The sequence below is a fragment of the Phocoena sinus genome, chromosome 9 (genome assembly GCF_008692025.1).
Source record: "Phocoena sinus isolate mPhoSin1 chromosome 9, mPhoSin1.pri, whole genome shotgun sequence".
NCBI classification, from domain to species: Eukaryota; Metazoa; Chordata; class Mammalia; order Artiodactyla; family Phocoenidae; genus Phocoena; species Phocoena sinus.
The window spans coordinates 336,969-353,251 of record NC_045771.1 but is presented as its reverse complement, the minus strand read 5'-3'; the positions used below and the strand labels follow the sequence as shown (position 1 = coordinate 353,251).

Below are 16,283 nucleotides of genomic sequence, written 5' to 3'. Positions count from 1 at the left end.
CACATGTGGGAGTCACCACCAGTGGACAATGTAGCACTGGGCCAGAAGTCTCTCTTTGGATTTATTGGATGGGTAGGAAAAAGAAACCAAGAATACTGTGTGATGATGGGTTTGAGTTATATGCCAATTAACCTGGAATTAGGGCAGAGGGTCAGATCCATGGGGAAGTGCTTGCTCAACCTTATTTTTATTCATTTTTAATTTAAAATGCAATCATGGTTCCCCCAGGATTCCCACAGCCACCTGTTACCTTCTGATTTAATGATGAAATACACAAGGACTTGGAAAACGTTTGCTTAACACTGCCATGCAGTAAAAATGAATTGCAAAAAATACAACAGCTCCTGATAGCCAAGCTGACTCTTTTATTAATACACTGAGCATGATGCAAACAGCAAACACATGAACTTAAGAAAAACTTCCATTAAAAAGCAGTTCACAAACACACCAAAAAAGAAAAACCATTTACCTCTTCTTTTCTGATATAATTAACATTTATGAAGCACTCAAGCAGCATGTCTTTAATTTCTCTACTTTCCTCCAAATCATAATCAAAGCAATATAAAGCTTGATGGATACGCCATAGCCGACAGATGTCTGCACCCTGGGAATGACATGAAAAGAAAAACGTCTGAGTTTTTCTTTTATAAAGGGTACGGTCACATTTCAAAATAACTATGAGACTATTTTATATCATCAAAAAAAGAAATAATGACAAGAGAAAACATCTTAAAATTTGCAAATGGAGCTCTAGAGAACATTTTCTTAAAACCTAGGCAAAAGCAAGCAGAGACGTCGATAGACAGTGCTGCTCGCCAGTTTTGTGCGACGAGGATGAGTCTATGCTGACCAGTGTGGAGCATCAGCCACGGCCGGCTGTGGAGCAACTGACATGGGACTGCTGCCACCGAGGAAACAAAGCTTTAACTTTCTTAACTTGAAATGTAAATGGCCCTGTGTGGCTAGCGGCTACTGTGGTAAAGGCACAGGTGTAGAACATAAGGAAGACGTTAAATAGAGGCTTGATTTAAAAGCTGAACAAAAAGGGCAGTGAAAATGGATTTTAAAAAGGCAAACCAGTGATGGCTTAAGGCTAAGTTCTGACACAAACCAGGATTTTTCAAATCACTCCTATGGCCAGCAGAGAAAGTCAGAGCACTAGCTGAGGACATAGCCAAAAATGTTCTTTTCTGCCATATAACTGACTGCTCCTGGGAGACCACAGTGAGACGGACTCTCCCACAGGTGGTAAGAACGTGACCAGCTGCGAGCTTTACAGAAAGCTGTTGGCAATGTGTACCAAGAGCTCCAAGTTCAAAGCCACTGACCTACAAATTTCACTTTGTAGGTACCTTTGTAGGAACCTGTGACAAGTAAGTAAAGATGTGAGGGGGGCGGTCAAAGAGAAATCCCCAAAGATCCCTAGAATCACGAGGGTCACCTTGGCTGTGGGATTATGGACGATTTTTCTCTTCCTCATTTTCCCTCTTCTTCATTTGCCCAATTTTCTAAGATGAACATAAGTATCTGCCGTTGTTTGATCAGGGAAAAATACTGCTCTTTTTCTGGATTTCTGAATTGTATACCAAAGACTGAAGGATGAGAAACAGCCCAAGTTACACTCGACCCTCACCATGCCCTTTGTTGGCCCCGCCGAAGCTTCCTCAGGCCTGGGCTGCAGTTCACAGCCCCACCCTGGCTGCCCTCCTGCCCAGCGCCCCCTCGGGTCTGCAGGCCCTCCCTGACCGCCCCACCCCCTTCTGTCCTTCCCTGGGCAATTCCCACCATGGGGACAGCCTCTCAAAGGCCACATGCCGAGGAAGACGGGGAGAAAGCCTGCGTACGACCACACGTGGAGCCTCTGCCCACCCTCGACTGCCCACCTCTGAATATCCTCCAGTGCAAAACCCTAACTGAAAGCCACTGGGCCAGGCCTCTCGCAAGCAAAGACAATTACTAACTGGTATAAACACCTGCACTTTCAAGTAACACGCAGCATGTACTTTAGAAAGCAAACACACTGTTTTCGTCTTGAGACTTCTCCTCAGCAGCATGACGAAAGCAGTCTTCCCCATGTCCTCCTTGGCAGGAAGGCCTCTCTCCCACCACATCACACACAGATCCTGGATGGAGCCCTGTAGCTCTCGTTCAGACTCAGGTAGCGCATACAAAATACCTACAATGGAGCAGTCATTGCGCGATGAGTAAAGTGAACCAGTGTTAGGCCATATTCAGCTGTGTAGAGCACTATGACTTAAAAGGTTTGCCAAGCAAATATTAGCTTATGTTTAACTTGCCAAAGATTTGTACACATTAGTTATGGGAAACAAATGGTGTTAATTATAAAATTGTTTTCCACTGTTATAAAAGCAGACCCAGGGCTTCCCTGGTGGTGCAGTGGTTGGGGGTCGTCCTGCCGATGCAGGGGATGCGGGTTCGTGCCCCGGTCTGGGAAGATCCCACATGCCGCGGAGCGGCTGGGCCTGTGAGCCATGGCTGCTGAGCCTGCGCGTCCGGAGCCTGTGCTCCGCCATGGGAGAGGCCACAGCAGTGAGAGGCCCACGTACCACAAAAAAAAAAAAAAAAAAAAAAAGCAGACCCAGTAGAACCGAGAATTTTAGAACTGGAAGACCCAGAGAGGGCCTATTGTCCAAACTCCTAATCTACAAGAGGCAGACGCTGGGCTCCAAATCTGAGTGTAGAGACGCCCAGGGCAACGCTCAGCAGTAGTAACCAGCAACACACTACAACCATCCCTCAGTCTGTTGGCCTCAAGTTCTGGCTCACTGGTGAAAAACAGTAAAAGCAACTATTATAACGAATACAAAAGCTATAGCACTGTTATTAACAGAAGAGCTCAAGATCTAATTTAAAATACTGATAATGTGCTCATAACTGTAATCCACAGACATCCAAATGCCATTACTCTGAGGTAAAATTCCTGAATTAATGGGGATTTTTTTTTTTTTTTTTTTTTTGCGGTACGCGGGCCTCTCACTGCTACGGCCTCTCCCCCTGTGGAGCACAGGTTCCGGACGCGCAGGCCCAGCGGCCACGGCCCATGGGCCCAGCCGCTCCGCAGCACGCGGGATCCTCCCGGACCAGGGCACGAACCCGCGTCCCCTGCCTCGGCAGGCGGACTCCCAGCCACTGCGCCGCCAGGGGAGCCCCAGGGATTGATGCACAATATTAGCACTCATCACTCTGTAAAGCATGTAGAGAGGCTGAGGATAAACTGGTGGTAACACCCACAGCATTTGGGGGCTACTTTCATACCACTTAGGGTAACTTCTTAATAAGACACATCATTTCAACATAAGAATTCTTAATAAAGCAGCAGACTAAACAGATATATAAACCAAGTGGTGCTGAGAATCTGTCACATGGAACTAATCAGATTCACACAGTGGAGGTGAGGGTACTTGGGATATTTTTCTTAAAGAACGTTACTAAAAGTTATTTTTGCATCTTTTATATCTATAATTTTACACATATAATATTACAAAATCAGATCTTCTCATTAATTCAGACTAGTGTTCCCACTAAACTAATAACTACAGTTTTACACTTTAGTTAAAATTTGAAAAGTACCATGATATAAATATTAGTATAGTAAAACTCCCCTAAGAGTCAATAATTATTCCTCAGGTCATGTTCATAACATACTTAAAGAAAGAAATGCAATGTCACAAATGCTGGGCTAACTTGAAATGTCCGGCAGTAATCACTAGCTGAGAAATTTATAATCAGACTGCTTCCCCTTTATCAGCTCTTATCCTTGGTCCTGAAGGTCAAATAAGACATCTCTAAAAGCCCCTAAACAGCAGTCAGTTGCTCAGTAATGCACATTTTCACCATGTGAAACATTTCTATGTGGCTTACACTAAATACTCAGGATAGCACCTAAAAGAATGCTCTTTTGCTCATTTTTTTTTAGCTGAAGTACAAGAGCTTGACTGCAAAGTTCTGCTTCTCCGCTGCTGAGGGGTCCCTTGTACCAAGTGTCACTCAGACGCCACTCATACACATGCCACATTGTAGCTGAGTCAACTTACCATTTAATATCACAGCACACTCCAGTAAGGCTTCATAATTCTCACTTTCATTTATAACAGACACAGAAGCAAGAATCACAGATGTAATTGCATGAATTATTTCTATGTTTTTTTTCTATAAATGAAAAAACATCAGAGTACAGGTTAAAATCAACTTAAAATTTAATTTTTAAATGTAAAAGAAAATCAAGCCACATTTGACACTTATTCTAAAAAGTGAATTAAAGCTGAACTTCTGATATTCTTGACTTCTACCTTTAAATGTTTCCTTAACTTAAAATTCAATTATACACAAAGAACAATTATTGTTTAACAAAGAAAAAGGAAATTGATTTTTGAAAGACCACTGCTACCATTTTTGAGCCCTGCTGTGTTTCCATACTGCCTTCACCGGGGGCTTCCACTGGCTGCCACCCGTCCACCGGGCTCTCCACCAACACATCTGTTAATAAATTCTTGAGTCTTTGCCATAGCTCTTCTTTCTGTTTCCTTGACAATTCATCTAGCAATTCACTTAAGTTGAAAGGGTCAGAAGCATCTTTCTGCAAAATAAATAGCAACTGTTACATTCCAAATACAAAAAATTAGTTCTAGCCTTGGCGAAAAGTTTATGCACTAACTTAGTTACAAGTTCAAGAGTTTGGCTGTAGTTTTCACGAAAAGTTTATGCACTAACTTAGTTACAAGTTCAAGAGTTTGGCTGCAGTTTTCACAAAGTCCATTCTTAAAAGGGAAAAGCAAAGGGGTTATCAGGCAGAAAGTAGCAGATTCCTCCTCCCCGCAGTCAGTCCTGCTAAAGTAATCTTCACCCACTTAGCAAAAACCCTCCCTGAAATCAATCCATCCAGATGTCTACCATCTCCAGGTCTATAATTAGGTTACAAAAGTATGCTAGCGCTAAAGTAATAACAAAAGCAACAATGATAATAATGCATCCACGCCAAGGACTGCATGCTGAGTTTCTGGTCTCCAACCTAACCTGGGCCATGACTTTGTCCCTGAATCCAATCTGGTACAATCTGAGCACCGAAATGGCAACAGTAAGGGATAGTAACCCTTTGAATAAGATAAGAATCAACGAGGCCATACTGATAATAGCAATGAATAAATACAGAAGCAATATGAGATTGGGAAATCACAATTTTGTAGCTATCATAGTAATAATCGATTCAGGCAAGAATTGTCAACTACTTCTACCCAGTGAGGAGGTCGTAACACCACTTATGTACGCAGTTCCTCCAAAACGCATAAACAAACTTAACCACCTCAGCAAACAAGGGTAAAGGAAGGACAGACCACAGAACTGCTGCCTGCACTTCTCAAGACCGTCAGTCATGAAAAGGGATGCTGTGAAACTCTCTGGATTAAAGAGACCAGCAAGTCAGACAGTGGAGCACAGAGCGTGATACGGGACTGGGCAAAAAGACCCGCAAACACCCTGCAGGTGACCGTCCAGCTCCCTCTTTGAAGGTTTTACTGTGACTCTATGGGAGAGTGTCTATGTTCTAGGAAAACCCAGGGAAATATTGAGGGATAATGAGACATGGCCTGCAACTGACTCTCCAATGATGCAAAAAGAATACGGGAAGACTAAGAACGCTGGAGAGGAGGGGCAGGTGGAACTGGCAGGGCTCTTCACTAGGCAAGGGGTGGGGCAGCCCCCCAGGGCCCTCCAAGGCCACTTCTCCATCCTAATCCTACCAGCCTCCTCTGCTCACCCGAGCTGCTCAAGGGTCTCTGTCTTTCCCTTTTGTCCAGAATTCTCTCCCCAAGTCTCCACGCAGCCCATTCAGATCCCTGATAAAACTACCCTGACCCTCCCCATCCTTGTCCCAGCTTAGCCCTTACCCTGCTCTAGTTTCACGCCTGAATCCACCACAACCCGGGAGATAACCGAGGACAAAAAGGATGTCTTCCTCACTGTGCCACGCACGTAGCAAGAGGTCAGTAAAGACTTAAGTAATTAGAAGCACACTGCACTACACCACTTAGCATCCTTACAGCAGCCCTCTTAAAAGAAAGGAGGGAATACCATTTGGGAGTAGTTGCCCATCAGCAGGTCTATTTGAGTATAGTTTTGTGTTACTTTTTTAAATAAACCTTAGACCCTACGGATTCACTGAAATAACTATATTTCATTTGTGATATAATGATTTTAGGAAAATGTCTTACATTAAGTCACAAACACAATAAAGCTAAACATAAAACTTACATCAAGTTGAATGAATTGCAAAAATTCTCCAACCAGCTCCTTAGACACTGCTTGTACAAATGTCTCACGTTTTTCCATGGCAGATCAAACTGTTTTTCATGTGGCATTTATTCTGTAACCCTAGTAAAAAACACAATCATATTGAAACTCGCATTTGCAAATATACCTTTTCCTACAAGATGTAATTTGGTACATTAGTCAGTATCCAAAACTGCAAGAAAATCCCTGTACCACCTATGACAGACAGCTTCTAACAATATTCTGACATAAACAAGTTATAATATCTAAAAAATAACTTCCCTACCAAGGGAGAAAGGGGAGGGAGGGATAAACTGGGAGACTGGGATTGATAATATACACACTACTATGTATAAAACAGATAACTAACAAGGACCTGCTGTAGAGCACAGGGAACTCTACTCAGTGCTCTGTAATGACCTACACGGGAAAAGAACCTAAAAAAGAGTGGACATATATACATGTATAACTGATTCACTTTGCTGTACAGCAGAAACTAACACAACATGGCAAATCAACTCTACTCCAATAAAAATTAATTTAAAATAAAAATAACTTCCATGTTTTCTTTACTGAGAATAGTATCAACATAACATCATGTTTCCTTCGAATGTTAACGAAGTTCTCAACCAAGGAAAGAGAAACCCGACAGCTCTAGGAGGCTCGCCTCCTCCCCCTTTTCAGCACCTTCGCAACATGCTCCTTCAGGTCTGAGTCAGCTCAGAACAGACCAAGGCCAGCTGCTAAATCCTGAAGACCCTCCTTCCTAAAGCACCATTCCTCCATCAAGAAAATCCCTGTCACAGTCACACTGTTACGCAGAGTGCGGCCCTGGGCTCACCTGGGAGCTTGTTAGGGCGTGTGCACCAGGTGCTCCCAACGACAGCACCCTCCTCCCCACCCCTGCGGGACGAGAGCTCAGGGACTGTGTGCAACCTCCCTCCCTGCCCGTGTTTCCTCTAACAAATCCTATTTTCCATTTACACCACCTAGTGCTAGCAGTGCCCGGTTTGAAAGACATCAGCCCAATGAAGTAATAGCAAAATGATGGAACATACATGTAACAGGACGCTCACTTTAAAAATAAGTGAAAACCTCCTGCAGTCATAAGGAGAGCAATATGGAAAATTACTGGTACCAACGGCAATAATTATGGGGATAGAGTCATCTTAAATACAGAACCCCAAGATCTTAGCATTTAAATTAAACCAACAAGGATAGAAAATAACTTCTCCACATAAGTACCACTGAAATGTGGCAACCTCACCCCTCAACTCAGATGCCTGAGCTATGAGCATAACTTGTGACTGGCTAAGCGGGCAGGAGGGCCACCAGCAACAAGCCTGATGAGTGATAATGGCCAGTGCCAATTCAAGAGTTTAAATAAACAATATTCCAAAAAGGTGCGATCAACTGCATGGAATCATATACCTTAAACTGGGGACCCTCCTTGATTTTTTGTGATTCTGCTAACTTTTCTGGTTTGCTCTACTTCCAAGTGTAATTCTTCGCATGTTGGTCTTAACCACAGTAATCCACTGCCACTAGACTACCAGAATTATTGTCACACTCCCAACCGTCTCTCTGACTGTAGTTCTTCAAGGGTTACTAATTTCTTAACTTACGCGCAGTCTCTCTCTCTCAAAGTGACGCGCTACTATGTGCACAAGACCTCACCCTTCCAGCCAGAGCTTCCTTCTAGGAGAGAGATCACCCCAGCACGCAGCTGCCGTCCCCATGGCACTGTGCTCTTCGCACAGGAGGTCTGGCACTGAATTAAGATGAGCATTAAAAAGAGATCCCTGTCACACTGTCACCACGGAAAACCCTCGTCACCTGGAGCAAACCATTCATCTCAGACGTAGGAGAGATACTTGAGGACGGGTTTCCCAGAGCACGGAGGTTCAGGGAACTGAGGTCAGTCCCAGGTCCAGGCTGGGGGTCCTGTCTGGGGTCAGTCGCGGGTCCAGGACTGGGGGTCCTGTCCGGTGTCAGCCCTCGGTTCAGGGCTCAGGGGGGTCAGTCCCAGGTCCAGGTCTCAGGGGGTCCCATACGGGGTCAGTTCCCAGCCCAGGCTGGGGGTCCTGTCCAGTGTCAGTCCCGGGTCCAGGCTGGATATCCTCTAAATTCAGTCCTGGAGGGAAGGCGCGGAGTGTGGCGCGCTCCCGGTCCCGGTGCCCACCTCCTCGGCCACCTCAGAGCCACCAGCCGGGCCGCGGGCTCAGATCACGGCCCATGCGGAGGCTGTGGTGCTAGGGGTCCGACCTGCCCGACCCCGCTGTTTCCCGGGCCCCTGCCCCCAGCCCTTCGCGGGCCGGCACCGCGGCGCTCACCTCGTCCCCGGGACCCGCAGTTTCCCGCGCTCGGGCCAGATTCAAACCCGCGCGCCGGCGCCCTCGACGCGCTCCGCCAGCCCGCGCGTCATCACGCGCCGCTCTCGCGAGAACTGGAAGCGTCTGGGCGGGGCCTCCGGAGGGCGTGCGCCCCCGCTTCCCAGTGCGCGCCCGAGCCCCACCCCGCCCGCAGCCCCTCCCCCAAGGCCCACCACTCCCGGGCCCGTGCCCGGGCCCCGCCTGTTCTACGCGAGCTCGGATCCTGACATTTTTCAGCCTGACATCAAAATTTGTCTTGCCTTAAATGACTGAAATGGATGCAACCTCTGACATAAAGATTGACTCAAAATAAAACTGTGACATCATCCTTTATATATATCAAGTGATGTCTGAATTCTCTAGCAACTGGACAACGAGTGTTCGTGAACGCATATGTCAATTCCACGTTTCCCACATAATTCTGTCCTAACGTGGCATCTACTTTTGCTACGCAGCTTCTATGGACCATGTCTCCAGCAAATATATATATATATGTATATATAAATACATATACGTATATACAGATACATATTTAATATCTCCTGACCAAAATGCTCTAGATTCACACTTTTATTAATTAGGGATACAAATAGATCAAAGCCATATAAACTGATTATAAATTTGATATGTACTTATCAAATATAAAACTAAAATTTTGTTGAAACACACCTCAATGCTATGGTTAAGACTATTTTTTCAATCAATTTATGTTTCTAAGAAAAAATATTCTATTCTCATTTTTTTTAATAGATGTAAATACTGAGAAAACTTGTTCACACCAAAAAAAAGCAGACAGAAATGAAAAAAAAATTAATAGCAATGTACCTTATTCCTTGAATGTATTTTAATAAAATGCCAAAAATCACATACTGATCTATCATCAATTTCTTTGAATTTAACTTGTATCAGCTAATAACTTGACTGGGCTTTCCTTCAATTTTTGTTCAAAAACTTGGAAACCACCTGAATTTCAAAAAGAATTTTTATCCAGTCACTTAAAATCATTTCTCGGTTTCCAAAAAACCTTTAGCCAGATACATTGAATTACTATTAATTATATCAGTTACTCTTTTATTTCAAGGCACTTTTGCCAATACAATTTTTTTTTAAATAAAATCTTCTATTGCTTGCTTTATGTTTCTCCCACACCTTGAAGAGCTGCAGATTGCACTCACTCAGTTTATGGAAACAATCTGATCCATAAATCCAGGCCTCACCGTTAAGCCAATCAGCCAAATCAGAATGAACTGTGTTGGAAAAGCCTCGGGAACTGTTTATAAACTACTGAGGAATACAGAATGCATCTCTAAGATGGGAGCCATGGGCCCACACGGACACCAGGGTCAAGCAACAAAGGCCCCAGGCTCACCCCAGGCCTGTCCTCCACCTGGAGTCAGGGCCTGGAGGAAGACTGTCCCCAGGGGTCCAGTGTGAGCCCATCACCCTGCGTCCTGAGGCTTTGGGCTTTGCTGTGAGGGCCTGGCTGTGATGCAGGTGCCCTGGGCCCCTGCCCTGTTCAAGCCGGCCGCCACACAAAGCTGCAGCCCACCTCCCAGCCCCGGTCCCCATGAGACCCCGTGCTAGCCCTTCCCCACCCACCCCAACGTCAGAAATCCTTCCGCTGTGCCCTGGAACCCCCAGGCCCTCGCCAGCAAAACCCTGTCCCCTCCTGCCCAGCCGCTCTCTATGAGGATGCAGCCCTGCAGCTGCTTTCCCTCAGGCTGGAACCTTCCGGAGGGGATTCTGGACTAACTGGCGGTCTGGGGAGGGGGAGGGTGGTCACCGCCGGCCCGGTACAGTGCTGTCCAATGGCAAAATGACGGGAGCCACAGCTGCAGCTGTGACCCCAGGGACCTCACTAGCAAAAATGAAAACAAACAGGTGAAATGAACTTGACCACGTGCCTCATTAAACCCATGAGATCAAAAATACTGTCATTACAACAACATGAAAGCAGAGCCTTTGGGGGTGGTCCTGGTCTGTCAGGAAGCTTGCGGCAGTGAGGCCGGAGGGCCCCACCGGGCGCGTGGAGAGGCCGGCCGTGTCCCCGGGCGGTTAGCGCGCCCCTCCGCCTCCCCCCACCCCGCCGCCTTTCCTCGCAGCCCCGGCTCCCCGAATGCCACGCCCCAGCTCAGGCCCCCCTCTTCACTCTGGAGCCGGTCACCCCGTCCTAGGCGTCCACTCCCGCCTCGGAACCCACAGCTGCCTGCACGCGCGACGGGCTGCGGGCGCTCACGCCCTCCCGGGCGCCGAACCTGCTCCCTTTCCTCCCTTTTTCCATCCCCGTGTCCACTCTTCCGTGGTCCTGTCTCCTGGGTAGAAAGGGATAAAACAAGGCGGTTCCGAAGCCACAGCCCAAAGGGGGCGGGCTCAGGGCTAAAGAGGAGGCACGTGCAGAAATACGTCCTTCTTTCTGTGATTTTATACTGTACTGTCTCTGTCACTAAAAGTTTGGGGTTGGGAAACGTGGATGTATTTGAACAACAGTGAAAGAAAAAGCAGAAGCAACTGGAAGCCGGATGCCCACCCTTGCCCTACCCTGGGGACTGGGCCCCAGACTGAGAGACCCGAGTGAAACACCGGGGAGGGGGGGAAGGGTGAAGACGGCGCCCCTCTGTAGGCGCCAGCTGCACGCCCACCTGCCGTGATGACCTTGGGAAGATGAGGGGAAAGAGGAGCTGTCCGCCTACATCTTCCTCCCGGCTCTGGGCACGGGGCAGCTGTTCCCGGGGAGACCACCGCAGAGCTGGGTGGGGTCTCCTGCATGGGTAACTCAGAGGACAGCGAGATAGATGGCCCAAGCAAAGCATGCTCAGCCAAGCTGCAGTTTGGAATTTAGTGAGCTGCTTATGAGACCATGAACCTATACCTGTGCAGACCAATTAAGTCAGACGGCTGTGGGACACAGCGAGCATCAGTGTTTTTAACTAGTATTAGGATCCCCAGGTGATCCTATGTGCAGGTTAGAAGTCGATCGCAGAAAAGATGGAGAGAGAGGAAACCTGAGTGGCACGAGCATGGAACGGTAGTGCTGAGCGCACAGTGAGCGAGCATGCCCTGGGTGGGGGAAGGCACCCTGCCAGCACCCTTCCCAGCCAGACGTCCAACACAGGACGTGGTCACTGTGCCCTCAAAGTGCACCAGCACCGCCGAAACTGGACACAACCCAACGTCCACCCACAGACAAATGGGCAAACAAGACGGGTCCATCCAGACAGCAGAATATTCCTCAGCCTTAGAGGGAACGAAGTTCTGACACAGGCTACAACGTGGATGAGCTGGAAGACACGATGCCCAGTGAGAGAAGCAGACGCAGAAGGCTACACAGAGTGATCGCATTCGTACAAAATGTCCGGAACAGGCAGATCCACAGACAGAAGGCAGGTTAGGGGTTGCCAGGGGGTGACTGCTAGTGGGTGCAGGGTTCCTTCTGGGTGATGAAAATGAACTGAGCTCAGACAGTGGTAACGGTTGCACACAACCTCATGAACATACTAAAAACCAGTGAATTGTACACTTTAAAAGGGTAAATTTTATAGCATACGAATTATATCTCAATAAAGCTGTTATAAACAAATTTCACCAGCGTGAGTACCAACACAGATATGCCAGGCTGGGGATTTGAATCCGAGTTAACTGGGGTGGGAAAGCAGGGCTGGTGTGGGAATATCTGCACAGCCCACATCCCTGGGCAGTGCTCACGGGCAGCAGGACGTTGAGGAAGCCTCCGGCAGGGAGCCGCACCCGGCAACAGTAGTTCTCACCCCTGAGTCACACCACAATCACCCTGGAGTCCTTGACACCCAGCCTGGGCCTCCCCAGACCAGCCCGCTCAGGCTCTCTGGAAGTGGGGACGGGTCCCGCGTGCACCCAGGGGACCAGGGGAGAGTGTTGAGAAGGCAGGAATACGAGCTGGCCCCAAGGCCACTGTGGATCTGCATGTTCTGGACATTTCCTAGGAATCACATGCTATGTGGCATTTTGTGTCTGCTTCTCTCACTGCACAGCAGACGCACGGGGTGGCCAGTTCCCGGGAGGTGGGAAAGGGGCCCCTGAGCACTGCTGTTCCTGCGGGGGCTCCTCCATGTGTCACTCACACTCAGCTAAATCTGCCAGCAATTTCTATGAAATACTTTACCCGGACCCCTTAGTCAGGAGCTGAGCCCTCTGCATAGCATTCTGTCTGCATGAAAGTGAAGACTGCCTTTCACAGCCTTTTCCAGGAATACACGTTAAGAGCACCTATAGTAAACGGCTCAGAGGTTAGTCTTGTCTTATCCAAATTAACATTAACTAGCTAAATCACTTTATACTATATACTCTGTTTATCTTATTTCTATTGGCTATTTTCCTACAAGTCCATTTGTGAAAGAGTAAAGAAACTGTAATTATTGGCTGCTACTGAAAAATTAAATTCAAGGGATGGTCTAAATATTTTTGTGATATTGAGATAGTTTAGTAAAATAATAACTGAAGTAATGGGCCATCAACCCATTTAATCTTGTAAGAATAATTCTACTGCAAGTATTTTGTTGTGTTTTGATTTGGCTATACCTCTAGTTTAGAAGAAGCCTCCTTATTTGGCAAGTTTGTCATCATGAGATGCCTGTAAAACACGCTGGTGGGGCTTACCTGGCTCTGGCAATTAGCTACGAGATCCTGGGCAAATCATTTTCCTTGAGAGCCTGGCTCCTCGCCTGGAAGATGGGAGGCAGAGCTGTAACAACTAGAAGCTCCTTCTGGCTCTAAAATACACGCAGAAATGAATGAAATGGCTCCTTACGGGAACCTTTAAAAGCCGCAAGGCATCACAGTGGTGGCAGCGCCACCTGGTGGGACCAAGGCTTCTGAGGGAGAGGAGGCGTCAGTCACCAGCCCAAGACTGTCAGGTGACCCCTTTCTCGCAGGATGACACAGACATGAGTGCTGTGGGTTACGATGCGCAGTGAGGGCATGCTTCTGCTCACTTCCCCTGCTCCTAGCAGCTATGGGAGATAGGATGCAAACAGACAGAACCGAAAATGCATCTCTGTGCCAGTGAAGCATAAATGGTTCGAACACGAATGCAGAACAAGGTCCTGAGGCCACGAGGGTGCAGGCCACGGACAGGCAGGTGCAGCGAGTGTGGTTCCTCGGGCAAGTGGGCTGGGCATGCCCCACGGAGGACCGAGACCAGGTCTGGGCTGTCTGCTTGCAGCCAAGGGCCAGGCAGACGCACCTGCCCAGGAAAAGAAGCAGAAAGGCTCAAAACCCAGTGCCTCTGGCACAGGAGCCACAGACCCAGACACAGCTCCCGACCAGCAGCCACGTCAAGTCCCTCTCTCATTTGGTCGCAGGAACTGCTATCTCAAAATCTCAACTCTCCCCATGGAGTGGGGTCTCAGAACATCCTTTAAGACTTGCTCTGGACCAGGGGCCAGGAGGGCAAAGACAGGGGCAAGGGGATGAGCTCAATCTCTCCCCAAAGAATCAATGTCGTGTAGACATCTTCTCTGACCTCAGTGCAATTAAATTCATAACCAACACCAAAAAGGGGGGGTGGGGCATCATGCTTTGAAACTTATTCCTTGAGTTCTACGTAACTCAAGGAATAAAGAGTAAATCTCAATAGAAATTAGAACATGCCTAGATCTAGATGAAAGTGTGTACTTACCAAAACTTGGGAGGTGAGGCTGGAGCAGGATGTAGGGTAAAATTTCTAGCCTTAAATGAACGTAATTGTTTTAAAAGAAAGACGGAGGGCTTCCCTGGTGGCGCAGTGGTTGGGAGTCCGCCTGCCGATCCAGGGGACGCGGGTTCGTGCCCTGGTCCGGGAGGATCCCACGTGCCGCGGAGCGGCTGGGCCCGTGGGCCGTGGCCGCTGGGCCTTCGCATCCGGAGCCTGTGCTCCGCGGCGGGAGAGGCCACAGCAGTGAGAGGCCCGCGTACCGCAAAAAATAAATAAATAAAAATAAAAAATAAGAAAGATGGAAAATAAGTTTGATGTTCAACTCTGTAAGCCAAAGAAGACAGAAAAGGAGGCAAGAGCAGAATTTAATACAAAAACAAAACAATTCATATAATAAAATAATAAGCAAGGTCTTTACAAAACTAGTAAGATAAGTGGATTTCTAGCAAGTCTAATCAAGAAAAAAGTAGAAGGTACACATAAACAATGTCAGGAAATTAAAAGGAGATGCAGCTGCAAATATAATAAAGATATTGAATTCATAAGAAATAGTTTTCCAATAAATTGGAAAGCATGAGGTAGATAATCTTCAAAACTGATTTGATAAGGAACTGAAAATAAACTAATACAAAATGTTAAAATGAACGGGTAATCAAAATCTTCTTAAAAGACATCAGGCTCAGAAATTTTTATAGGCAAATTTCACCAGATTTTTAAGAAACAGATGACCACTGTCTTATGCAAACTGTTTCAGAGACTAGAACGAAAGGAAGAAGTCGCCCTCACAGGCCCGCGTTCCGAACAACCACATGCACCCAAGCCGCGCCGTAGGCTCTACTTTCAGGGGGATCCAGGCTGAGACCCTGGGCTTGAGAAGATGGTCTTGGAGGAGCTAAACATACACATGCATACTCACACATACACATGCACACACAGTACATACATGCACACAAGCATTCACATGTGCACGCACACACAATACTAGGCACACGTATGCACACTCAACGTGCATATGCAACACACATATGCGTGCCCACTCCTGCATGCATGTATGATGCACTTGCTCCAGGTCACGTGGGGCGGGGCGGGTTGAGCGTGGGAGCCTCCATGCTCCCAGCGTGACTGGGAGCCTCGCTCTTAGCCCCTGGGCCACTCCAGGTAGAAACAAGGGGACATCTAACGAGATGTACGGATGCAGAGACATCCGTCCCTTTAGTGGTTCTTACAGGGCAGGTGGGCCAGCAACAGTGAAAAAAGACAACCTGGGGATACCCACACCCTCCTTCATTCTGAAGGACTCTTGTCGGAGGTGGGGCTCTTCCACCACATTGCATCGTCACCCCCGTCCCGGCCTCTGTGGTTTCAGGTAAGCAGTCAGCAGTATCTCATCGAGGAATCCTTGTGGGAGATGGTCTAAGATTGACTTTCCACCCTTTGGCTGAAATGTGCCTGGCGTGGGCCTCTCTAAGTTTATCCCACCTGGAGTCCGTTGTTTCTTTAATGTGTAATGTTTTCCATCAAATCCGAGCATGCTTGCCCATCATCTCCTAAATGTAATTTCTGGCCCTGCTTCCCCCTCCCCTCTGGGACTTCACTGTGTGTAAGTTGGTGCCCTGTTCATTCTTCTTCATTCTGTTCTTTTTGTCCTCAGATGAGATCGTCTCAGTGACTCATCTTCAAGTTTGCTGATTCTTCTGTCTGCTCAAATCTACTGTTGAACTTTAGTGAAATGTACATTACACTTACTGTATTTTAAACTCCAGAATTTGTATTTCCTTTTGATAATTTGTCTTTATTGCCATTCTCTATTTTGCTGAGAATCATTCTCATACTTTCCGTGAATTCTTTGGACACAGTTTTCTTTGAACATACTTACATAATAGCTGATTTAAGGTCTCCGTCTACTTACATCTGGGCTTCCTGGGGGCACTTTCCATGACTGCTTTTTCCCCGTGTGT

The 16,283-nt window shown here is 47.2% G+C and overlaps 1 protein-coding gene across 8 annotated transcripts in view; it reads right to left on the bottom strand.

The window, feature by feature from the left end:
• Window positions 1–8,714, bottom strand: part of NCAPG2 (non-SMC condensin II complex subunit G2) — a 61,728-nt gene extending 53,014 nt beyond the window's left edge. For 3 of the 8 annotated variants that reach the window (XM_032643204.1, XM_032643206.1, XM_032643208.1), the window contains exons 1-6: window positions 8,619–8,707; window positions 6,268–6,387; window positions 4,409–4,597; window positions 4,056–4,170; window positions 1,974–2,176; window positions 470–604 (exon numbers count right to left, since the gene is read on the bottom strand). In XM_032643204.1, coding sequence (XP_032499095.1) covers window positions 470–604; window positions 1,974–2,176; window positions 4,056–4,170; window positions 4,409–4,597; window positions 6,268–6,345 — 720 coding nt within the window. In that variant the 5' untranslated portion in view covers window positions 6,346–6,387; window positions 8,619–8,707. Of the gene's footprint in view, window positions 1–469; window positions 605–1,441; window positions 1,593–1,973; window positions 2,177–4,055; window positions 4,171–4,408; window positions 4,598–6,267; window positions 6,388–8,618 lie in introns of all 8 variants that reach the window. The other 5 variants (XM_032643207.1, XM_032643210.1, XM_032643211.1 and 2 more) reach the window with 3 other exon arrangements.
• Window positions 8,715–16,283: the final 7,569 nt, after the last annotated feature.